Source organism: Pteronotus mesoamericanus, unplaced genomic scaffold (genome assembly GCF_021234165.1).
Source record: "Pteronotus mesoamericanus isolate MK-2021 breed Mesoamerican mustached bat unplaced genomic scaffold, CSHL_Meso_final contig_33, whole genome shotgun sequence".
Taxonomy (NCBI): domain Eukaryota; kingdom Metazoa; phylum Chordata; class Mammalia; order Chiroptera; family Mormoopidae; genus Pteronotus; species Pteronotus mesoamericanus.
Window position 1 is genome coordinate 9,697,483 of NW_026555135.1, and position 25,179 is coordinate 9,722,661.

Consider the following 25,179-nt stretch of genomic DNA (forward strand, 5'->3'; position numbering starts at 1 on the left):
TTTGTTTTGGTCAGTATTTGTAATAAGTTTTTGTTTTTGTTTTTTCTTTTTTTAGTGTTTCTGTATCTTTATGTCTTAGAAATGCTCCTTGTAAGCCTCATATCGATGTGGTTTGTTTCGTTGTCCAGTTTGACAGTCTTTGCCCTCTAACTGGAACATTAGTCTACTAACGATTAATGTCATGATTAAAATATATTTGTGTTTATCATACTTCATACTTCCTATTTATCCTGTCTATTTAATATTTCTTTTGTTCTCTTTTTTTTCCTGGGGTTTTTTTTTTTTTTGGTCATTCTGTTTTTTTCCCTCGTAGGTTTGGAAGTTAAGTGCTATTTTTTTTACCTTAGGAATTACAACATACATGCTTAGTTTATGAGAATACACATGGTTTCAACTTGGGATTTTTTGACTTTATGATGGTGTGAAAGTGATACACATTCAGTAAAAACCATACTTCAAATTTTGCATTTTGATGTTTTCCGGTGCTAGCAATATGCTGTAAGATACCCTCTCGTGAGAATGAGCAGTGGCAACGAACTGCAGCCCCTAGTCAGCCACCATCATGAGAGTAAATGGCCAATACGCCATAGGGTCCTGTGTTGCCAGCATTTCCTCAGCATTTCCTGAATACTGTAATCAATAAATTACATGAGAGATTCAACACTTTTTACAAAATGGGCTGTGGTGGATTTTTCCCAAACATAGGTTAATACAAGTTCTCTGATCATGTTAAACTATAATGTTCAATAGGTTATGTATTAAATGCATTTTTGACTTATTAATGCATATTTTCACCTTGCTGTGGGTTTGTTGAGTGTAACAGCATTGTAAGTTGAAGAGGATCTGAAATACAAAATCAGCCAACCAAAAATATGACAATAGATATTGTCCAAGATCACTAGAACAGAGACCCAAAATCAGCAGTACCTGGAAAAACATTTTTCCACTCTTTGAAGATGTAAATTTGACATTCATGCATTTGATAAAATAGCCATAATTCATCAGGCCTCAACCAGATTTCTTGTCTCCGGGCTTGCAGTTTGGCTGGTGGCAGATGAAGGGATCGATTTAAAGCATTTGAACAAATGTGAATTTGAACAAGCTGAGTAGACATGACTAAATTCACCGGAGTCAATAAATGCCATGGGGTATTTCTTTCATATATAACAAAATGGAAGTGGGTATGGTTACTCGGATAGTAAACCTATAACTGAGTGGCCAATCAGCCCAATTAATTAGATACCATCTACTATTGACTGTGTCCCCCCACCAAATCCCCAATATGATGGTATTTGGAGGTGATTAGGCCATGAGGACAAAGCCCTCGTGAATGGGATTAGTGCCCTTACAGAAAGGGCACGGGGAACCTCCCTCACCCCTTCTGAGCATCAATAAAATCTGTAGAATGTTAGGCCACATACAGTTGTTAGTTTTTATGGTTTCATCTCTAAGGTCAAAGTCAGAAAGGCTAGCCTGTGTTTTCAAGCTTATTTTTACCTAGATGTGAAAACATAAATGTTCTCTGGGAAGCCTGAGTAAATTCTAGATGTGAACATTTAGATAGGATGTCTTATGTGGTTTCCTACAAGTAATGGAAATGAGACATTTCAGTTCTTAAAATATTCAGAGGTGACCACCTGGCCAAAAGCACAGGCACATGGTGTGGTTTAAATATAGCTCCAGTTTTCACCTTTCAGCTACAGATGTGTTTGAGGATATATAGAGAGCATTATCAGGTATAGTTCTTGGGTAGTGGATGTGGAGTAATTGAGTCAATTTTGATAGCGATCCTCAAGGTTTTTCAAAACCAGTTTCTAATTTACCAAGGAATTGAGCACCTGAAGCTTTGTATTACCCAGTGAGAAGCACGATAAACGTTTAGTTAATTGGGGAATAAATCACATTCATACTTCAGTGATCTGTAATGACTTGTACATCAATAAGCATTTAAAAATTCTATTCAAGTTTGCAATTTCTCCCATGTAACTAGTGGAAAAACAAATGTGCAAGGTGAAATTACTTGTCCAAATTTCCTTAGTGGCAAAAAGCTAAACAATATAGGATGAAAATATGTAAGTCAAAGTTCCTTTTTCATCCAGTGGTATTTGTCTCCCTGTCTTTGATGTTTACGACTTACTAAGTCATAATCATAAGAAATGGCCAATATCTTAATCGGTTTTGACCTACAAAAACTACTTCATGTGGTTCAAATTAATGTTAATAGGATACTTAAAACCACAGCATGTCTAAATTCAGAAGAGAAATTTCTGCAAACATCTTCCTAGTGAAGGTGCTAAAATAGCAAAAAAAATGTTTCCTAACACTGCAGAGAAGTTGTAGAGGATAACATAAAATTATAGTAAATGACTTTACAAATCCCAGTATTTTATAAATGTTATATGATAACATCTAAGGTTACAGATTGCCTATGCTTATTAGTTAACTAAAAAATACAATGCCAGGGAGTCCAAAGTTATAGATTTAATCCCTTTGTCATCCTGTTGACTCTGCTGTGCTCCGTGACCCAGTGTACCCTTAATTTAAGTTGTCTTTTAAATGCATGTCCCAAAGCAGACGGTGAGAGATAAGGATAAGGACTGGATTGGGGTAGAATTAAAAAAAAGAGAGAGAGACCCCCATGACTACCACAATGGAGATAGGGGACACCTAAAAGCAGATTCCTGCACCTACCCGATTGTATATGGTGAGTAAATGAACGGCCAAATGAATGCCTCACTAGCAATGAAGTAGTCTCATTCTTAATTATGGAGGATGATAACTTAAGTGATAATCTCTAAAGAATGTAGAACCATACAATGTGTTTTAGCTAGAAAGGACGTTAAAGATACCTAGTGTCCCACAGCTCCTCAGTGCCAGAACTGAGGCTAAAATTTATGACTCCTTCTTCATGTAAGAATACTTCCAAGATGTCGTCAGATAAAGCATCTTTCTCACCATTAAAAATAACACAATTTTTACATCCTGAATATAGCAGAATAATATTATTTAGTGTTTCAAGAGGCCATAAAGATTATTCAGTATAGTCCCTTATTTTACAGAGGAAAAATCCATGGTGTCAAATATTAAATGCCTTGTCCAGGCTAGCCAGTTAAAGACTCAACAAACTTGGGTCTCCTGATGGCCAAATGCAGAGCACATTCCATGCTGAAAGACATTGGTGTACTTAAAGCTTACTTGCTTTTTATATACTCTGATAGCATATCCTCCAAATGTGGGCAACAGGAAATGTTTATTTATATGCAAGTACATGGGAGAGCAATTTCCATTTGTGTTTTTTAAAAATATGTTACAAATAGTTGTTGATACATTCATCCTTTGCACACAAAATACATTTTAACTTTGACTCTCAGTATGAATTATAATTCTTAATAATAAACATTTAAGCTACAGTGGACAGTCAGGTGTTTTGGCTATTTGGCAATCTCTTCAATAAGGAAAATCCAAACTTTAAAAGACAGTTGCTATGTAGAGAGTATTAAAGGTGCTCCTTCATTGAATCCTAGAAGATTGAATGAGTACTTCTCTCCATGATTTGTAGCTGTCCTTTAAAACAGTGCAAAGGACTTTAGAAATTCTCTGTAGGATGGCAACTGAAGCAGTCTTCATGAAATTAACTATCATAGCTAAACAATAAGCTTGTGGAAAAATCCTTGGACATATTGGGGAGTTAGCCATTACTTAGGGGTCTCCTAAGTGAACAATTGATTTAAGATTCTAAGTTGCATTCCCTAAGTAGGAGTTTAAGGTGTTCTGCTTAAACGAACACACATGACTTGATTTGCAAGACTAATTCCTTTTAAGAGAGATGTGAAAACGTATGTATGCAATGTTCATAGCAGATTTGTAATAGCCAAAAATTGGAAACAACCCAAATATCCATCAACTGATGAATGGGCAAATAAAATGTGGGATATACATATAATGGAATATTATTTAGTCATAAAAAGAATGTATTGATTTATGCTACAACATGAAACTTTAAAAACAGTATGCTAAATTTAGAAGTCAGACACAGAAGACCGCATATTATATAATTCTCTTCATACGAAATGTCCTGGATAGGCAAAATCTGTAGAGACAAAGTAAAGTAGTGTTGCCAGATGCTGGGGGAGGCAGGAGGGAGAGTAACTGCTAATATGTATGGAGTTTCTTTTTGGGATGGTGGTTCTGTAGATAGATAGTGGTACTGGTTGTATGGCTTTGTAAAAATACTAAACCCCTGTACACTTTAAAGGGGTGAACTGTATGGTTTTCAGTACTTTCACTGTAAGCATCTGTACTTATCACTGTGTAGATCATTATAAGGGCTAAGATTTATATATAATACAGAAATGGGAGTAACAGTTTCGTCAATGGGAACACGAAACCAAATTGACAACTAGCTTAAATGTGTTGTCTTAAAAACATTAAGGCAGTTGATTTGTCAATGAAGAAATGAAACTAACTATCAACAAGTTATTTTGTCTTTTTTACAGCGGTTGATTCGTCAATAGAGAAATGAAACCAAACCAAAAAAAGTTATTTTATCTTTTTTTTAATAGCAAAATGGTGCTATGAAGAATTAAGTTATACAGCAAAAAGTGCCATACACAGAATTATATGGTATGTGGATTATATTTAAATTTTTTAAAGAGAGATGCAACTTCATCCCTCCTTTTAATATTGATTGAAGTTTCCATACAATCACCCTTCTACAGAATGTTTTCAACTAACTGCACTCTGGTCATTATGGGCTTATATTTCCAATAGGCTTTTTATTAAGGGGAAAAAACATGATCACATAAGACATGGGGGGAGGGTTCAGGGCAGAGGGGAATAAAGGGGAGAAAAAAATGGGACAACTATAATAGCATAATCAATAAAATATACTTTCAAAAATACATGATACAATGCACTGTTAATATCTGCATATTAACACTTAAGAGCCAAGTGTTATGTTTGCATTGAAGCTGATGGTTAGACTTAATACACTGGTGTATTCACATATTACTGAGAGCCTATGCTTAAAACCAACAGCCAAACATTAAGAATTGAGTTCATATGATTTGATGATTAACTGTTTGTTAAAACTAAGTTAAAGTCCCTGTTTTAATAAGAGATAGGGAACAGGTCAGGACGGGGAGGGGGGAGTGAAGGACTCTTTAAATCTTCGTAAAACAGCTTCGCTAAGCATTTTTACTAGCTGCTGAGAAGACCTCCAGAATGATTTTTTGCATTTTATTTCATCCCTATACTAAAAGTCATGCATTAAACCATATGCAACAATATATATGGGGCACACTTTTCCCTTTATATTATCAAAAATCTTTTCTCAACCCTTTATTATCTGAAATTTTGAGCAGTTTTGGGGGGTTTTTCTTTGGGGGTGGGGTTGCTGAAAACAGCAATGTTACACACCTACACTTAGGTACACACTTACGCGTGTTGACAAATGTGTTTATATAGCTCCCTTACATACTGTCAAAGGCGCTCCAAGCATCTGGTATGTCTAGAGGAATGGAAACTTCAGTGAGCAAAACTCAGAAGCTAGCATTTCAGTCATTTGAAATGTTCTACAACAGCGACTTGAAAGCCCCAACACAACTTAAAGGGATAAGAGGATTTTTAAAAATTTTATTTAAATGAATTAACATTCATTGTCAAATAGCCTATAAGAAAGTTCCACTAGCATTCTGCAGTTGTATAGGACAAGAGAATATTTATTCCTATTGATTGCATTTCAGAAAGCAATATGTTTAGCAGCTGTTTTTCAGAGGGCTTATCAATTCTTGTTACTGTTATTTAATCCAGGCATAACTAACCTTAAACAAAAGCTATGCAGCATTCAACCAACTAATTACAAGGTATCCTAACAGACCAGAATCTTACCTTTTGTTATTCTGTATGTGAATTTTTGCTTAATTAGACATTTGGTGTTCCAATTTTTATTTCAGAATTTAGTGCAGACATAAAAAGGGAAAGAAACCCAGTTAAATTTCAATGTTGGTAATTATGTCTACCAAATAATGTTATCTATGAAAGTTCTAAAAGCAGATGACATAACTAGAATTATGACTTCATTTTTACTAAGAGGAAGAAACTAGAGCCACACAACCAGAATAATTCTTCAGAAGCACACTTTGTTATCAATTGTGTTATATAAAGAAGAAAAATACATGATAATTTAAGAGTTAGAGAACAGATCATGATCTAAATCATACCAATAAGAATTTATTAAACCTATCCTGACATTCCTTCAAGGAATAATTACCACTTTAATGAGCTTTTCTGTCATTTTTACAAATGAGGCAAAAGGGCAATAATAAATGGCAAACATGACCCCTTGAAAAGAAGATAGGACCAACCCATTTTTCTTCCCATGAAGAATAGGATCAAGAAGAAAGAGGTTCAAATTGCGCTGTGAGGTATTTCAGTGTTAAGGTTAAGTTTCCTTAATGAGGATTTTACAACCCTGGTATTGCCGATTGGGAGAAAGAGAATGCCTTTCCTGAAGTATGTAAAGAAATGAAGTCTTGGGTAACAGTAGTGCCCAAAGGCCCTTTCAAAAATAGAGCTCTTTTCTTCTAATCAAAAAGGATTCTTTGTTTTGTCTTAAAGACCTTCTATACTTGCATCAGAGCAGCCAGTCTGCTCTTAATCAAAGAGAAAAGAACTAACACTTGAGTGTTTACTGTTTACTAAGCACCACACTTTCAATTTATCTAATTTTCACAATCTTGACAGGTATTATGTCTATCATAGATGAATGAACTTATGCTCAAGAGCTTGTACTTTGCATAAAGTTCACTAATTCATGGCCGCACCGGGACTCCAGACACCTCATCTACTGCTCCCCCTCTATACCTCCCTACATCACTCCCTTACATGTCAGAATCACAGCTAAGGATTCCATCAATAACTAGAATAAAACATCTCCAAAAATTCTGCTTTAACTCATTGGGAAAGTAAAATTTTGACTCATGCATCTCAGGAAGCCAAATAAGAGATGGATAGCTTTTATGCTCTGTGCTTTTAGCTAAAGGAATCAAAGAAAGTCTCGCCCCAACTCAAGTGTTTCTGTGGATGCAAGACCAAGGAATCTTATCGGCACAGCAAGGATGCAGGTGGAATCATTTGGGTGATGGGATGTATTAGCAAATGTCGCTTATAGTTATCTCTGATTTTCAAAGACCTATGTTTTGTTACTTTCTACATGAAGCAATTTGGCCTCCTTTCTGTTAAAATCATGTTCAGATCATGGTTATTTTTTTCCCCCTCAAGAAAATCAAACCCAGTAACCAAGTGTTACTTTTTTCCAAAACAGATCTTGGGGACTGCTTTATGCCAGTCATTTATTGGCCTGTCTCCGATGGGAGCTGTGTAGCATCAGGTTGGTAATATTTATGGGATCTTACTCAAGATTCCACTCTACTAAGAAGGCCTATCCTGAAATCCTGAAGAAACATCTATTATTCCCTAAACTGAGCCTGGTCCACTTTTGGAAAGTGACAAATACACAATTTTCATGATTTCATGTAACATTTATTAAAACGTCACCTTTTAAAAAAATTTTAAGTTTGTGATCTCAACAGGACATCAACAAATGGACTGACAAAGGAATTCTAGCCTAGGACAGAAGGGCAAGTAGTCTTTTGGCCTAACAACAGGTAATCAACCTCCTCCTGAGGGGAGGGTACACTTTTGGTAGAGAAGCGAAGCCTTTTTTGTTTCTCTTTAACCATTCGCTATTGGTCAGCAAGTATTTAATTGAATGTATTATGAGGGGCAAAGCACTGCAACATAGAATCTTAAGTTAACAGGCCATCTGGTCCAATGCCTGATCAAATCTGGGATCTTCTCTACGTCATCTTTGCTGAGTTTTTATCTAATGACTGCCTGATAGAGACTGGCTGAAGCAGCACCATCATGGTGAACCATCTTTCTGAGAACGTTCTGCCTGACATGGAGCCCAAATCTGTGGCCCTATTGATTCTTTTTAATAGGCCTCATTACACCCCTTTGAACCACAGAGTCACTCTAATGAACTAATTGTATTCCTCTTTCCCAAGCTTTACCTCCAAAAATCCTTCAAATAGTCAAATGTCTTAAATTTTAAATCCCTTAACCATCTTTTTTTATGCTTCTATTTGTTTTTAATGTCAAGGTATGGCTTCCAACATTCCAATGTTATGGACTTAGGGAAGGAGATGAAGTGTCATCTTCCTTGGCCTAACATTATGATATTAATTAGTTGTCTGAAGAGATGGTAAGTTCTTAATTCAGTATGTGTTCTACCCAATGTGAAGAACGTAAGAGAAAACAGTTTTCCTTATAAACACAAATAGGCTCATGTGACAGAAATGAAATCTAAAAAGAAGGAAACATAGCCCTCTCTTCTCCCAAAATTGGTGTTCAACTATATTGCTTATGTCTGAAAGATGGGAAACACACATGGTTTTTTTCACTGCTTTTGATTTTCTGGTTAAGTATTAAAAGTATTATTACACTTGCTTTAGAACATAGCTCTCTGGACCATGAATGAGCAAAGTAAGTAACCAGTTGCAGTTAAAAAAAAAAATCTAGATGAAAGAAACAGCAAACCTTAGGGAGCTCTTCCAGAGGCTAATGTGGCTTGGTTTACTTTAAAAAAAAAAAATCATTTTTTTAAAATTTTATTTTTTCAAATACATTTGTCATTTTAGAACCCCAATTCAAAATCACTTACAACTGGTACTTACTCAGAATGATTCATTATCTGAAAGCTGATGCTAACTCTGGAAGCATGATGGGATAGCTAAAGGGTAAATGAGCCAGATCACTGACCTAACACTGGAAGTCACCAGTGTCTTCCACGGGCATCCATTCATGAGCAGAAGAATCCAGCTTCCTATTAAATTCTCCCTCCACCCACCAAGTCTAAATTGCTTAAAATAAGCAATCCTAATCCAAGTATCTTACTGCCAGTGGCTTTTATCGAACTCTAAATCAGTAATTGACACATTGTTAAATCAATCCATTTGACGTTCATTTTTAGTTTTCTTGCTGCTTTACTCAGGAAGAGATGTGAACATGAAATGACTAAAAGGGAAAAAGAAAGGCCAGGAAAAGCTAATAGACTAATTTAAGTAATCCACAGAAAGGGTAATTGGCCTTGCATAATCAAAATTAAATGTTAACATAATTCAATACATCTAATAAAGGCATATAAAGGAATAAAAAGCCTTGCATAGGTAAAGGAGGAAGCACAAAATCCTTTGAGGATACAGTCTACACAAAGCCATAATAAATCATTAATATCAGCAAGCTCTATGATTTCACAGATTTTCCCAAACCTGACTCCATGACATGAATGATACATTTCCATTGCCAAATATTTACTAACTTTATTAAAACAGGAGAGATATCACACCAAAAATGCAAGTAGTTGTGGAGTCTGACAGTCTTATGAGTCAGACTAAGCCAAACTGAATTATGAGAAAGCAACTTCCTTCTTCATCCACCATTACATGAAAATTCATTTTTATTTAAGAAGACTCATCTTAGCAAATATTGCCATGACAAGAGCTAGCAGGCAAACAAGTAAGTTTAGGCCCTGGCCCATGTTGAGATGACCACGTTTAATTAATGTCCTTTCTCAAGTTCTTTTTGAGAAATTTCTATTGGACCAAAAACATTCCTCTTGGCACTAAGTTTTTTATCCAACTATACGTACTAAGCACCTACAATATTGTCAGGGATTATTTTCAAACGAGCTACATCCATGACCAACGGTCCATAAAGCCCAACGTGGGATTCACACAGCTGGGGGGAAACAAGGCCTACATGCTCATGTGGCCTGCTGCTGGGCCACGGCTGCGCGACTCAGTTACAGGCCGGCTGGAAGGAGTAATGGAAGAAAGGGGCCAAGATCAAAGCTTTCTAATCCCCTTGTAAGTGCCCCCGACTGCAGATAGAGGAAGGTGAGCCTCAGGGAATCAGAATTTCAGAACACAAGAGTGACTCTAAAAGCTGTTATTTTACATAAATTTGTCCAGTCTAACAAAAGTACTATTCTCTAAATTCACAGAACAACTTTCTATTTTCCACACACTTGCTGCTGTGAGACAAAGTTGGGTCATGGTGTACTAGGGTAATTGGATTTTTGCCCTTATTAAAAGATAATCTAAACTTAGGCACATTTCCTCACAGTTTAAAAAGTTCTTCTGTCCACCTTGATCAACTTGTTTTCTGAATACTTTAGTTGCTGGCTTAGTAGGGAAGAGGGGGGAAAAGCCAACAGTTATAAATTCTTTTGGTTAGTCTTTATTAAAACGACTTTTCTTTCCTGTGGAGATAGATTCTAAAATAAAAACAATTCAAACTTCTGGGATCTTTTACTCATACGATAGAAACACCGTGGGGTGAACCAAAAGTATCAGTACCTTAGAGAATAATGTCTAGTCCACCTGTGCAAGAGACGGGTCACTCGGAAACCTTCTAGAGAATGCTGGAAATGCTTTATCAATATTGTGTCTCTACATGACTCACTTCTTTAAAGTTAGCTTTCCAACCTCAATCTATCAGGACCGAGATTGCCACCATCTACAGAAACAGTGGAATTACATATTATATCCTTATTCCATTACTCATCCCTCAGTTATGCTAAGCAGCAAGCTACTTAAACATCTGATAGCATTGATGGCATACAGGTTTATTTTTCCAATTTGTATTTATACTAGCAAACAAATTGGACAGTATCAAAGTATGGCACTGAAGAAATAACACATATTCAGCAGCATGTCTTCCATTTTTGAGTCCTGGTTTGAAATTGGCTAAGTAAAGGCATATACACCTCCATATGAATTGGAGATTTGCAGTAACACATGCATGTAAGGAAAGGACAGAATTAGGAAGAGGGAGAGAAGAAAGAGGAAAAGAAAAAAGAGACAGGAAAGAATGTATGTCTGAGTGTAACAGTACTACACAAAGGAGGTGACAAATAACAATTAAACCTGCTTCCACAAGCAGATATTTTCTAAGGTTATCATTGAAGATACAAAAATGTTTCATGAGAGATTGCATCTGTTGCTATTTTCACTTATACTAAAAACCTACAAAATCCTACGCCTTGGTCTGTCCAAGATAGATAGTCCCGGAAAGCAGATGTGACCTGCTACAGGGGCTGCGCTCTGCTTGGAAGTCCCCACTGCAGTCCGTTAATCCACAGTATTTTGGTCGGATCTGGTCTGTTTTCTCATACTTACAATGTCTTAGAGCTAATCCTTTATATTAGAATATTATCTACCTTTTTTTTTTTCATTTTTCCATTTTTTTCATTTACTTTTTAAAGGGCAGGAAAGATGAGAAAACAGAAGAAAATGGTTAAGATTTAAAGGGGAACATCAAAGAAAGTCTTCTCTTTTCCAACAAATCCACCCTAGAAAAGGTATAATAAGACTTTGAGAAAGAGTGCTGATTCATGGACTTCCCTTATTTTTTTTATTTCTATGAAATACATTTAAGGACATAAATGTACTAAAACATTTGGTCTGTGAAATAGAATCATTAGCACCAAAAGGAGTTGTGGAGCTTGTATATATTATTAAAACAATAACTGTGAACTGTTGGTCATGGGTAAAAGTTGCATTTCATTTTTTACATCCCAAAGTTCTTGAAAGTGCCTGTGGACAAGAGAAATAACACTTTTCAAAATCTCCATGGGGTCATCAACACGCACCATGGAGACAGTACTTGGCCTTCCCAGGTGTGGTTATCTGGTGGACAAGAAAACCAAGGCCCCCAGAAGCCCCAAGAATAGCCCCCACATGCACCCACTGATGTGCAGGAGGGATTTCTCCGGACTGTGTTCAGGAATGCGCTTTTGCTTGCTTTTTAAAAAAACAAAAGCAACATGCTCTGCAGGTCATGGAGTGCCTAGTGCAATTTTTTCCTTGCTCTGCCTCCAGACTGCAAAAGGATGAAAACATTATATGTTCTGCTAATGCCGGCCTGTGGACCAGGCCCCGGGCCTGCCATGCTTTGTAAACTCAGGAGTCAGAGGGTCCGAGGGCGGGAGCCACCATCATCGCCAGGTCTTCCCCAGCAATATGTGGCCCATCGGGGCAGCTGCTGATTCCTTCGCTTTTCCTTGCCTCAGCCTTTAGTTGAAGTTACAACAAGTCAAATAACTGATGCTTTTCCCTTCTCCAGGTAAGGGTGATGATACATTGTTCACAAGTGTGTTCTGCCTGGCTTCACTGATGAGGCGGCACGCTAAGTCAAGGAAGAGTTTCTCCACGTTATCAGATTCCTTGGCTGAGGTCTCCAGATAATACATGTCCTGGGCTTCAGAGAATTCTTCAGCTCTCTGCTGGGAGACCTCTCTCCTTTCAGCCAAATCAATCTTGTTGCCTAAATGGGTAAAATCACAGAAGGAATCATCATTGGCTTTTTGTAGGCTCACGAACATCAAAATTCATTTCCCTATCTGAAGTCAAACCAGACAATGGGCAAGTAGGACCAAACAAATGGGAGTGTGATTACTGGAATGTTTATTTTTAAATACTAGTGCCATCTGTAATGGCAAAGAACTGGAAACAGCCCAAATGTCCACCAGTTGGTCACTGGCTAAATAGCTATCATACATTGATTGTTATTTGGAGTTATTTGCCACTGTCAAAAGCAAAAAAGAATCTCTCCAGGTAGTGAGACGCTAGGGTATATTGTTAAGTAAATAAAGCAAAGTAGAAGAAAGTGTATATAATATACAATTGTCTATCTAAGAACAAGTATAAAACATATACACACAGTTTATTTGCTTATTTTTTAATGGGAGAATAAACCAAAATCTTAATTTTAAAGATAATGGTTACCCATTAAACAAATAAGGTTAAGGGATAGGGAGGAATAGAAACTAAACCTCTCTAAATATACCTTATTTTATAGATTTGACTTCAGAATCTAAATGTTTTACATAATTATATAATTAATTTTAATTATACAATTATTATGAAATTTTAAAATTCCTAAAATTGAAAGAAAACTAAACAAATGAGCCTGTTTGTCATGAAGTGGCATAACCACACAGAGTAACTATTCATGTGTGTGTAGAAGACAGTAATTTAGCTATGTGTCCCCAGTCATATATACCCCAAGGACAAAAAAGAGTTGAAGGAAAAGATTCTTGAATTGTTGCAGTAATCATCTTCTCAGTGGTAGTATTAGCATTGTTATTCTGAGGCTGCTATGAATGTTTTTTGGGGAGAAAGCAAATGAGTAATTATTCAGGTAACACTGGGGCAGGGATTTTTGGCATGAGAAAAAGGAACTATAGATACAAGGTTAATGAGGTTAAGCCCTGGCTGGTGTGGCTCAGGGGACTGAGTACAGGCCTGAGAACCTAAAGGTCACTGGTTCCATTCCTGGTTAGGGCACATGCCTGGGTTTTGGGCCAGGTTCCCAGCTAGGTGCATGTGAGAGGCAACCAATTGATATTTCTCCTGCACTTTGATGATTTTCTCCCTCTCCTTCTCCCTCCCCACCCCGCTCTCCGAAAATAAATAAATAAAATCTTTTAAAAAAAAAGACTTATGAGGTTAAGTAAAAGTTCTAAAGTTCTAAACTATAACTGGAAGTATCAGCATGAATAATTCATGGCATATTTTATCTTTAAAAAAATGTCTACCTCTATTTTCTGGGAAATCTGACAAAGGTGATGTGTCAACCATGTTACTTGGCAATATTTTCTATAATAAATCCCACTTGGCCTGGGAATTCTGTGAGGCTGTCTACCCAGATTTCCAAATCATGTCTTGCTAGAATATACAGTAATGTTCCTTCTTAGGAAGAAAACATTCTAACAACCATATATTATTAACATTTTTCCATCACCACTAGAGGAATTTTTAATGATCTGATATGTCACTGAAATTCCATTCTCAAAATGTGTATTTGTCACCACAGAAAATCATGGGCTGTATTCTGCTTTGCCCCCACACGAAACAGTCCCACTTTCCTACAAAATGACACAAACTACAGAATTTCCCTTAGTAGATTATCTCAGAAAATTAGAATTTCTTAAGTCAGCATAAATGTAAGAAGGGAAAAACTTAAGACAAATTCCATTTTTTAGGCAAAAAACAATTGCTTCAATAGATGAATTCTTTATCTACTTAAAAGATACATTTTACTTATAGATCAGCATTTCATGATCTTGTTATTAGATTTAAAATGTCTGGCAGTCCCCATGACTCCATGGCAGTCGACCTTCTTCCCTAGAGCCTACATGGATAGAAAAGTCAATCCACAATGTTTCCTATTGTACTTTTCTAAACCATCACTGTGGGATCAGACCTATTTCACTTCCTCTTTGATTGCAGAGCTGAATGTTGACTGCTTGAATTATAGAGCCATAGACTAGACTATATTCTTGAAAGGGACCAAGGCACAAGCTTTATGTGACTGTAAATTCTCTGATGCCCCCAAAATCAATTTCTCTCCTCATTAGTCCTTACTTACCAACTAGCACAGTGATGACCTTGTTGCTGGCATATTGTTCTATTTCCCGCAGCCACTCAGGAAGGCAGCGGAAGGATTCCTCGCAGGTTATGTCATAGGTGAGGATCAAGGCATTGGCGCTTCGGTAATAACTCTGGGTAATGGACCGGAATCTCTCTTGACCTGCTGTGTCCCAGATCTGAAGCTGTAAAAGCATACGAGAAGGATCAGGTTGGAGAAGCAGAAAAGAAAGAAAGCACTGCTTTACTTTAGTTCAGAAGCGGAAACACCTTCACCCAAATAATTTCACAGTTATTTTCTGCCCTAATGAAAAAGCACTTAATAGCTTTTTAAAAAATCTGTTGAGTGTGTCTGATTAGGGACAGGGGATTGCTTTGGGGTTTTTTTCTCTTTGTTAGATTATTTAAAAGTTTTCCCCTTTATTTTTTTTATTTCCTTTATTGAATTTATTGGGGTGACACTGTTTCACAAAACCACCCAGGTTTCAAGTGTATAACTTGACAAAACATCATCTGCACACTGCACTGTGTGCCCACCACCCCAAAGTTTCTCTCCATCCCAACTTACCCCGCTTTGCCCACCTCCACCTATCCCCACCCATCCTTTCCCTCTGGCCAATACACCACTGTAGTCTGTGTCTTTGAGCATTTATTATGTGTTGAGCTCTGCTCTAAGCACTTTACATGAAGTAACTCACTTAATCCTCACAGTAACTATGAGATAGGTACTTGTATTGTATTTAATTGTCACATAAGGCACAAGGGCATTAATTAAGTTGCTCGACATCTCATAGAGAGCATGTTCCAGAGCCAGTTCAGCCAGGCGATATGATCCCAAAGTCTATGCTCTTCACCACGATGCCATATTATGACAGGCAGGATACAGGGCAAGCTGTCATCCTGTGACCGCGGGCATTTCAGTCAGCAGTGGGCGAGGGAGAAAATCCAACCTTACCACCTTTACCAGTTCAAAATTCAATGATTCTATTGACTCTATTACGGTACTGTCTTTGTTACTGCAAACAGGAGCGATGCTAGGGCAGACAAAGAGGATAACTTTCTCCCACCACTTCTGCTCTTTGACCTTGAGCAAGTCACTTAACCTCTTTAGGCTTCCGTGGTTTCTTTTTAAGAAGAGGTCAATAACCATGTACTCCTGCTGAAAGTTCACGTTTTCCGAAGTCATCTACCAGTTCTATGACCTATAACTGATGGTCCTAATTACAAAAAAAAAAAAAAAAAAAGGGGGGGCAAAACACTTTTCACTTCTCCCTGAATTTCCCTGCCCAGAGCAAAAGATGCGGAGCGAGAACTGTTCTCCAGAGAGACCACTGAGTGCGGAACAAATCCGAAAGCCTTAAGAAATAACAGTAATAATCTTCACTTTTAATTGCATAAATTTCACACATCACAAAATGCATTCACACGCATCAACAGAACATCCTTTCCTCAGAGAAGGCCTCAGGCAGCCTCCAACGAGGCCAGGTTCCCCGTCCCCACGTCGCCCCGCACACTCTCTCCTGCAACCCACCCTGTAACTCTCCCTCATAGTGCTTGACATATTTGAATCATTTATTTAGTTGTAATAATTTGTTTAATAGCTGTCTTCCTTACTAAACTGAACGTTTAGTGAGAGGAAAGTCAGGGTCCATTTTACTCTGTCTTCCCTGCACCAAATAGAGCGCCTGGCACATAGTATAGGCTTTTCAGATATTTACGACAGTCTCATCTAGTCCTTAGAGCAATCAGTGGGTTAGGCAAGTTTAGGCCTGCCCTTCATTAGCAGGCGGCTCCAACTCCTAACTGGTTCCTCACAAAGCTGGGCCCCAGATGCCAGGCCTTCTCATGCCCAGCTGGGGGCTCATTTCAGGCCACTGTGCTGTGTTCGCTCCCAGAGACTGATTTAAATGTTCATCGGCATCCAGACAGGATGAGTCAGCTGGTGTCACCCTCTGCTCACACAGTGTAGGGGAGGAAACTGATGCGTGATGGTAGGTAGTCCCTGCCACCAACTAGTGGCACAAAGGCCCTCCTTCAATTTGGAGTTACAGCTACTCGTTGACGGTGCACAGGACAGTCTGTGGATGCTGAAGGCGACCATACAGATGTTCCAGCTTTTGCCCGGACAAAAGTTATTTCTCTGCTCTGCCCCAAATATAGGAACATGGTTCCCCTCTGCCAGGATCTTAGAACAACAGACTACTGCTTTAATGCCACGCTGAGCCTCTAAAAACACTTGTGATGGGATTTAATACTGTCAATCATTAGAAATCAGTATGTTTGCATGACTGGCACTTCTTGAAAACAGCTTTGAGAATTAAAGCCACTGAAATATTTTCTTAAAAAAGTGACTGTATTGCCTTGCCAAGATGCTTTATCATATGAGGCTACCTATTTTTAGCCGTATAGTTGATTTTTGAGATATCCATATTCCATTGCCTTTATCATTCAAGTTGGTTTTCACCGTTCCCTCTGCAATTCACTTGCTCCTTTTCAGCATTTATAGCTAATCAATATATGCAGAGCACTGTACTACACACAGGGATGATATAAAGATGAATAAAACACAATCTCTGACCTCAAAGAGCTCACGGTCTATAGGGAGGATAGGCACAATATTAACTAACCATAATATAAAATATGAGATGTCCTTTTAAGAGTCACCAGCAGGAGAAAACGTCTCCTAGTGTTAGTCTCGTGCCCATCTGTCCTCTTTACCACAGCCATGGGCTTCCTGGCCACTGTCGCCTTCAGCATGGGGCTACGCTGTTCACCTACTCGCTTTCTTTACACCACTACTTACACCTCTGTTGTCTCACTGTTACAATAACCTATTGCAATCGTTGGTTTACTGGGGTGTCTCCTTGCTAGACTGAGCTCTTAAAGGGCAAGGACTGTTTCTTACTTAACTTTGTACTCCCAGTGCCTTCCTAACAAGGTTCATGGCGCATGCATGGTGGACCCATTTGAACAATGGCTAACTGAATAACAAAGGCTGTGGCATCACAGAGGAAGAAGTAATTCTGCATAATGATTAGTAGGGTATTAAAGAGGTTTTCATAGATAAAATGTTTGAGATAGATGATAGTAAGTTCCTAGGGAACAAAGGTGCTTTGTCTAACACAGTGCTTGGAACAAGGCATGCACTATAACACATGATGGATGAATATATGGATGGATAGAGAGTCAAATGAGCAAATGTATGTGCATACTTTCAAGGCTTTCCCATCTATACAAAACATATATTAGAGAGAAATACAAAAACACTTCTATTGCTGTAATGAAACCCCTAAAGTTAAAAGGCTTTAGACTAGCTTAGAGTTATTATTTACTTACAAAAGAAAGTACCAATGGATGGGAGAAAATTCTATGTATGCTTTAATTATTACATTTTCTACTCCAGGCACCTGTAGAAAAGGGCCTCTTCCTCGAGTTTGCCTTTACTGTTTGCGCTAGAGCTATAAGAATCTTTCTAATGTTGATTTCCTGTCCTCAATCCTGGGAGCCCTCCTAGAAAAAGCTGAGACGTGGCGGGGAGGGGAAGTCAGGACAGACCTGTCTCTGGCCCTGCCCTCCCGCGCACCCGGCGGGTGGTCTCTTTTCCACGGTCTCTATGGAGCTCTAAGAAAGGCTGCAAACTACTAGCAAAACAGACCTTGATCACCAAGAAGAGGTGCCAGTAAATGCTCAAGAAAAAGGACAACAAAAAGACAGCAAGTATTTCCTTAGCAAATGCTGGGCCACTCTGCTCTCTTCTACTGAAAAGATGGAGGAAGGCGTTCCTCATGTGTCCAAGTGTTAATCAAGCCCATGGGTTAATGTGGCGGAAAAGGGTCATTTTGTACCTTGATTCTACATATGGCTGGAGAGAATCACAGGCAAATGGGTTAGGACTTCATCAGGGAGACTGGCCAACCCTCACTTCTTATGAGTGAAGGTCCAGAGGCCTAAACAGGTGACAGTGACAGGAACTGTGCTGCGAATACAAAGACGAGTAAGACACAAACCTTGCCTTTGGGGAGCCTGTGGCCTCAGGATGGAGTCAGATGATATAAAAAGATGGATTTTGAGCTGAGCACTTAAAAATGAGGTTATGGTTCGCAGGAAGTGGGATAAATCTAGTAACTAAACCTGGGGATTCAGAAAAGAAAAACAAGCCTGTCCTTTAACAGCATGGACCATTTCTTACTCAGCCCTATCCATTCCCAGTGCCTGGCACTTGGCAGGCACTAAAATTTCTGGTGAAAGGAAGTAACTCATGCATATATATGTACATAAGCGGGAAACCCAGACACTTGGAAGTAAAATGCCTGAAACAGCAGTCATCTCCGCTCAGCTCCTCCGCTCGCCTGGAACAGCACATGGCTGCCCCTGCCAATGCCCGGGCTGAGTGCACGCACCTGTCTCCCTCCGGTCCCCACACCCTGGCACCTTCTTCCCGCCCCAATGCAGTACTTTTGTGAGCCTTCCGGTTGGCATGTATGTGGATTTCACACTCTGTTTTTGTTTTCTAGAGCCCCCAGATCCCCATCACTATTGTGTTTGGTATAAATGTGTACAGGAAGGAGCCACTCTGTAAAGTCATAGCTGGATGAGACACTGGAGAGCTTCTGTCCCCCACACAGGAGCCTCGTCCTAAACACCTTTCTGCGTGTCTATGAAATGGTGCAGGAGCACCCAGCAGCTTCTCTGCCCTTCCCAAAGCGTGCGGAGACCGGAATGCAGGTGCGTGTAGGAGAAGGGTACAAATGACACGGACTCGAACTTGGGAAGCTTTGGTTGGGATCTAGCTGGGACTCTGATGCCACAGTTTTTGCTGTGCAGCGGAGGCCAGGGTTGTAGCTACTTTCCATCAGCCTGAGGTCCAGAAGATCTAACAGTGGAATTTCACTAACTCTAAGGGGCACGTCTCTCTACCCTCCTTGCATGTGATTTAGTCTCATTTCACCTTTTCATCATCTTCTTTCCTTGCTCCAAGGTGATGAGCTTATTGTGCCTTCATGTCCCTCTTCTTTCACGGCAGGGGAGACCCCAGGAAGACAGTGGGGTGCACCAGCTCACCAAACTGGTTCAGGTCCTGCCTACCTTCCTTCCTAACTGTGAAGTCACAGGTCAGTCACTCAACCGCTCCGAAACACACAAAATGAAGAAAATTTATTATTTACCTGACAACACATGCAAAATCCCCTAGCAGAGGGACTGACACATACTAGGTACTTGATGAGCACTATCTCCCTTCTGTTACTGGACTCCTGTTAAGAACTTCTGTTACAGTTCTTATAGGTGCCAAACTATCCACAGGTCATGAAGGGGAAGGAAGGAATCATGGAACCCTCCTTTAATATTTCTCCCCTGCCAGGAATGGGGGTATGATGGGAGACAGTAAATGATCCGTCTGACTGAATAACCCATAACCTATGTAGGAATCCATTGGTTCTTTCGTGGGGCTGCTGTTCAGAAGAGGTAGCATTGTTTCCTGGCCCAGCTCAGGAGAGCCCAACAAGAAATCTCTTGTCTTTACATCTGACATGACAGAAGACAAGACAAACCTGCCTCCGCTCTTCCTTCTCTCCCTTCCCCAGTGCGAATGCATCATCCACAACCCCTCCCTGCCCCCATAAAGGGAATGTTTAGAAATAAGCCGCCATGGCTGAGTTATATTACTTTCAATGTGGTTTTCAATGAAGAGATATGATAAATATTATGAAAACACGACTTTCTCTCACATAGCACAATAAAAGCCTTACCGAAAACTTAGCATCTTACCTTTACTTTTTCACCATTAATCTCCACTGTCTTAATCATAAAATCAACTCCAATTGTGGCTCCTTGACCTGGGGGGAAAAGGCCCTAAAGGGGAAATAATGAAAAATAACAATTAAGCAAATCTTTCAATTAAATAAAATTTTCCTACTTCCCCCATCACTACCCCTCCCCAGTCCCTTCCTTTGGCTGAGTTCACCAGTAGAAAAAAGAACTCTGGTTAGAGCCCTGAGAGCCCTGTTTAATTTAACTTCGCATGCACATATGTATGTTTTCAGGGAAGGAGAAAGGAAGAAGAAAGAGGGAGAAATTCTGAACGAAAAAGGAAGAAAGGGTACAGGGGACAAATAAGGAAGAGGAAGACAGAGAGTGAAGGCAGAAACCTGGGAAAGGGCCAGGGGATCCAATTTCAAAAAATGAAACAGAAAAGTCAGGTACTAGAGTAAGACTGAGGCGCCTAGAGCCACAGGGATGAGATCAGGATTGCTAGGGTAAGGGCAGAATGGGTAGGTTCTCTAAAAGAGGTAAAATCAAGGAAGATTAAAAGGAGGACATGAACAGCCATGGGGGTGGACACCCAATGTGAGACACAAGAACTCAGTATGAAAATGAACGAGGCAATGAAGCTTTTGGATTTCCCTCTGCCCTGTGGGTCATAACTATGTAATTACATGAGATCAGGGCCAATGATACTGGGAAGAAAACTAACAAAAATGAAGTCACTCAGGAGAAAATGTAGTAGGAATAGCATTAAACCAGTAGGTATCAGCCTTGGGATCTCTGTGTGACCTCAGGCAAACCAGATCCCCCCTCTGGGCCTCCAAGTCAATCAGTTTGAGGCTGACCTAAGCATTTCAAAATAAAGAAAGTTTCACCTCACTCATCTACTGATAGCTGAGGTCAAATTTTTAAGCTGTGGTACATTTACACAATGGAATACTACGCAGCAGTTAAAAAAAAGAAAGAAAGAAACTCTTACATTTTTGCAACAGCATGGGTGGACCTGGAGGAAATTATTCTAAGTGAATTAAGTCAGTCAGTGAAAGAAAAATACCACATGACCTACCTTATATGTGGAATCCAATGAACACAATAAACTAACAAACAAAATAGTAATAGAAGCTTAAACACATAAAACAGACTGGCAGCTGCCAGCGAGGAGCGGTTAAGGCAAATGGGATGAAAGATGGTGAAGGGATTAACCAGAGAACATTGATACACAAGCCATGGACACAGACAACAGCGTGGGCATTGACTTGGGGAGGGGTGGGAGTAGGGGGTAGGGGTTGAGGTGGGGAAAGGGAGAAAAAGTGTGAACAACTGTAACAGAATAAACAATACACACATTTACAAATTTTTTAAAAAGTTTAACCTCAAACTGGAAGCTACACAAGAAAGTTTTCATCAAAATCGCATGTATAATATTACATAATATTTCCTGTAATCTTAGGGAGGGAGATGGAGGTAGAAAGGAATTCGATCAAGAAAGAACATTTCACCTAGTTTCTCTTCCTTCTTCACTTACATTCCAGGATTTCCAGAAATTAAAGTAAAATGGACTTCATTAGCTCTAGCAGCTAAGATTGGGCCCTCTTTAATTAAGTCCATTCCTTAACAAGAGCATTCTTTAATTAATGTTTAAACTTAAAAGACTGAGCTTCAAACCAACAGAAAATGTTCCACTGCATGTCTGCAAAAGATGTAAACATCAACATTCATAACTTTACTTACAAATATTGAATCAATTTTCTTCTATTTTGGTTTGGCTCAAACACAAGGCTGCCAAGCTTCAAGTTTACAGCTCCAGCTGTTTTGCAGTCTGACAAATGCCAAAAATTAAAACAAATCCTTCCCAGTGTCTTCTCCCCTCATTTTATTCCCCAACGCCTCATGCCTCAAAAACAGCTGAATCCAATTCATTTTAACTGTCTACTAAATAACAAAAACAAACATAATCCTGTCTATGAAATACGAACTTTTGGGGGAGCTGAGAGACTGGGAGGGGTAAAAAGTAGACAGAAATGAAAAATAAGGGGTAGAGTGCGTATTGATAAAAATTAGTATTAAAAAATGAACACATTTTTACCCCTACTGACAAGGCTTATGCTTTTAAAAATAAGTGCAAGATTCCAATGGTTTCAGAGATTAGAACACGCAGGAGATAAAAATGAGTAGGCTGAGAACCAGGAGACCAACCTGGGTTCTAATGCTGGCCTTGCCACTAACATGATATGAGGTACTAAAAAATCATCTCATCCCCAGTTTTCATCCATAAAATGAGAGGAGTGGGCTGAATAATCTATAAGGGATCTTTCGGTAATAAGACAAAGTCAAAAGAATTTTTGAAAAGGGGACTAACGACTTCTCTACATCTCTGCTGTCTTGTTCTCCTGCCAAGAACAGAAAAGATTGCTAATGTCAGGTGGAAGTAAAACCAGTGGGAGTTTCCAGTGTAACACCATGGTGGTTTTGACTGACCCCAGATGTGTTAGTTAGCTTGTTACTTATGATTTCACCAGGCTAAGATTCAGTAAAAAGCACAAGTTCTGTTGTGTCCGTTATCATGGGGGGAAACCCTGGCATTTCCAAAGGTGACTCTCCGTCCTAGAGCCGTTTGTCTTATTCAATCTGCCTCTCCAGTTTTCTGCAGAACCACGGACTGTTACTGCTGCAAGTGGCCTGGGAGATCACCCCTCGTGCATCAGGAAGGCAGGAAGGCTCAGCAAGGGTGGGTAACCCACCCAGGCTCACAAATGAGCCAGGGGCAGAGCTGGGACTAGGTCTTAAGTCCCGACTCTCAGGCCAATGTCCTTTCCATGGCACCGAGCTGCCCTAAGCCTCAGATAGAAGAGCTAGTTTCAACTTTCCCAGCTAGCACTTCATGAAAATGCAAGATGCATGCATGCATAATACCAAAAAGGATGCCATTCATATCTTTTCTGGAAAAACACAAAAGAAGGTCAACCTCAGAATGATTTCCCACCATTTCTGTATAAAAACAAGTATTTAATCTCTGGCAGTAATTCTCAAAAGGGCAGCCCCAAAGGAAACTTGTACTAGATCATAAGATAAGGACTCAGCCCAGAGAGAGAACATTTGATTTAGTTCAAATAGTCCTTCACCATTCTCACTTCATTCCTATTTAATAGATCTCGAAAAATCAGCATATCTGGTTCTGAACCAATATGATTCACTCAGTTTTCTGGGAGGACTTGAGTGGGCAGAGGCAGGGAGTTTATTGGTTTAATTTGTATTTACATTTTTTAATTAACATTTACATTTAATTTTATGTCAAAATTCATTTGTTTCCATTTTTGGATTATGATTAACTAAAAACTTATTTATTAATCTAATAATCTATTTTTAATATTGCACACTGAAAGCAAAACGACTTGCTCCCTTTCGGTAAAGGACGCAACAAGAAGCTTGGGAGGATGGCGGTAGCTCACACAGCCACACTCCTGTGAAGTGGTTTAAAAAGCTCTAGTCTACGCCACAAAGCCAGTGCCCTTTCAAAACGTCCGTTAACAACCGGCAGCCAAGAGGCGGGCCCTGGGCCAGTCACTCATCCTAACCCCACGGGCCAGACGGAGAAGGCCAACCCTGGACTTCTGAGTTCTCTTACCTGAGTGAATCGTCGGACTAGGCACGTCTTCCCCACACCAGCGTTGCCAATTAAAACAATTTTAAACAGGAAATCATAATCTTCCATACTCATTTACACAGCTGCAAGGCAAACAAACACAGCAAGAATGAGACGGGGCCTGGTCAGGCTTGCCCGCAGAGCTCAAGCTGCGCCGGCCCTGTCTCCTCGGGAACAACGGGTCTGACTCATTTGAAGAGCAATTTAATGCTCCCCTCTGGTGACTCTGCCAGTGAGGAAGGAACACAGGTGTGTGGTCACAGATGGACTTTATTCCTTCCCAGTCACCTCACATGACAGAAAGTAAATGTCACAGATGTCTTTTCACCTGGTAACCTTTATTCTTCCAAGTAGTCAGGTCACAGGTCACTCATGTGGTAAGATGTTTTCACAGTGGAAAGGAGATTACAAACCCATGTGCAGTCAAGCTGGGGGTGCAAGGAACCAGGGCAAAGGGGAGTCCATCCAAAGCTTCAAGGTGGTTTATGTACAGGCTGTGTATGCTTCTGGGAGGAAGGGCTAGGGACTAGGAGGCCAGATGGAGGGGAAGAAACTAGCAAGGAACTTTTCCATTTCTCCTAAGTTGTGGGGCCTCGGGGTCTCCCCAGTGGGAGTTACCGCCGTCTTTCTCTTCCACCACCACCCACCGCTCTCCACCTCCTGCCGGCCCCGCTGACGCTGCAGGGCTGCCCAAAGTGCCTGTCTCCATTCCTAGGGGCTTTGGTACATGGCCTTTCCTCTGCCTGGGATGTCCTCTCTCCCACTCTTTCTGCACCAAGAAGCCAATTCTTGAAGGTCCAATGCAACCATCTCTTTCTTTCTGAATTTCTCACTGATCTTCCCCAACTAAAGTTAAACACTTTCCCCATTCCTCTGTCCTACAGCTCCACTTACTATATACAATTATTTGTTTCAATGTCTAGCCCATCCTCGAGGGAAGGGATTACATCTTTCAGCTCTATCTTCCTAGCTCACGGGACAGTTACACCTAGCAAATGGCTACTCTAGAATTAAAGAATTAACCAATGGTCGTATTGCTTAAGTGTAGGCCCCAGTTTCTCCAGTTATGCTAAAAAGAATATTATATGCTCTGTCTACTTCCGAGCACTGCTGTGAAGATTAAAAATAAAACTATACAAAAGAGCTTCAGTATCCATCAAGCCCTATCCTAGTGAAAACAATTGTAATCTACTGAGTACCTATGATAGTACTGCGCTAATCACCATAGGAAATACAGAGACAAGATAATATCTGTCCTCTAGACTAACATGAGAAAAC

At 39.6% G+C, this 25,179-nt stretch overlaps 1 protein-coding gene across 3 annotated transcripts in view; it reads right to left on the minus strand.

Annotated features, from left to right (window-relative positions):
• Positions 1-6,745: 6,745 nt before the first annotated feature.
• Positions 6,746-25,179, minus strand: part of RAB30 (RAB30, member RAS oncogene family) — a 76,702-nt gene continuing 58,268 nt past the window's right edge. For all 3 annotated transcript variants that reach the window (XM_054576344.1, XM_054576345.1, XM_054576347.1), the window contains exons 2-5: positions 23,884-23,984; positions 20,262-20,345; positions 14,497-14,680; positions 6,746-12,390 (exon numbers count right to left, since the gene is read on the minus strand). In XM_054576344.1, coding sequence (XP_054432319.1) covers positions 12,140-12,390; positions 14,497-14,680; positions 20,262-20,345; positions 23,884-23,976 — 612 coding nt within the window. In that variant the 5' untranslated portion in view covers positions 23,977-23,984 and the 3' untranslated portion in view covers positions 6,746-12,139. The remainder of the gene's footprint in view (positions 12,391-14,496; positions 14,681-20,261; positions 20,346-23,883; positions 23,985-25,179) is intronic.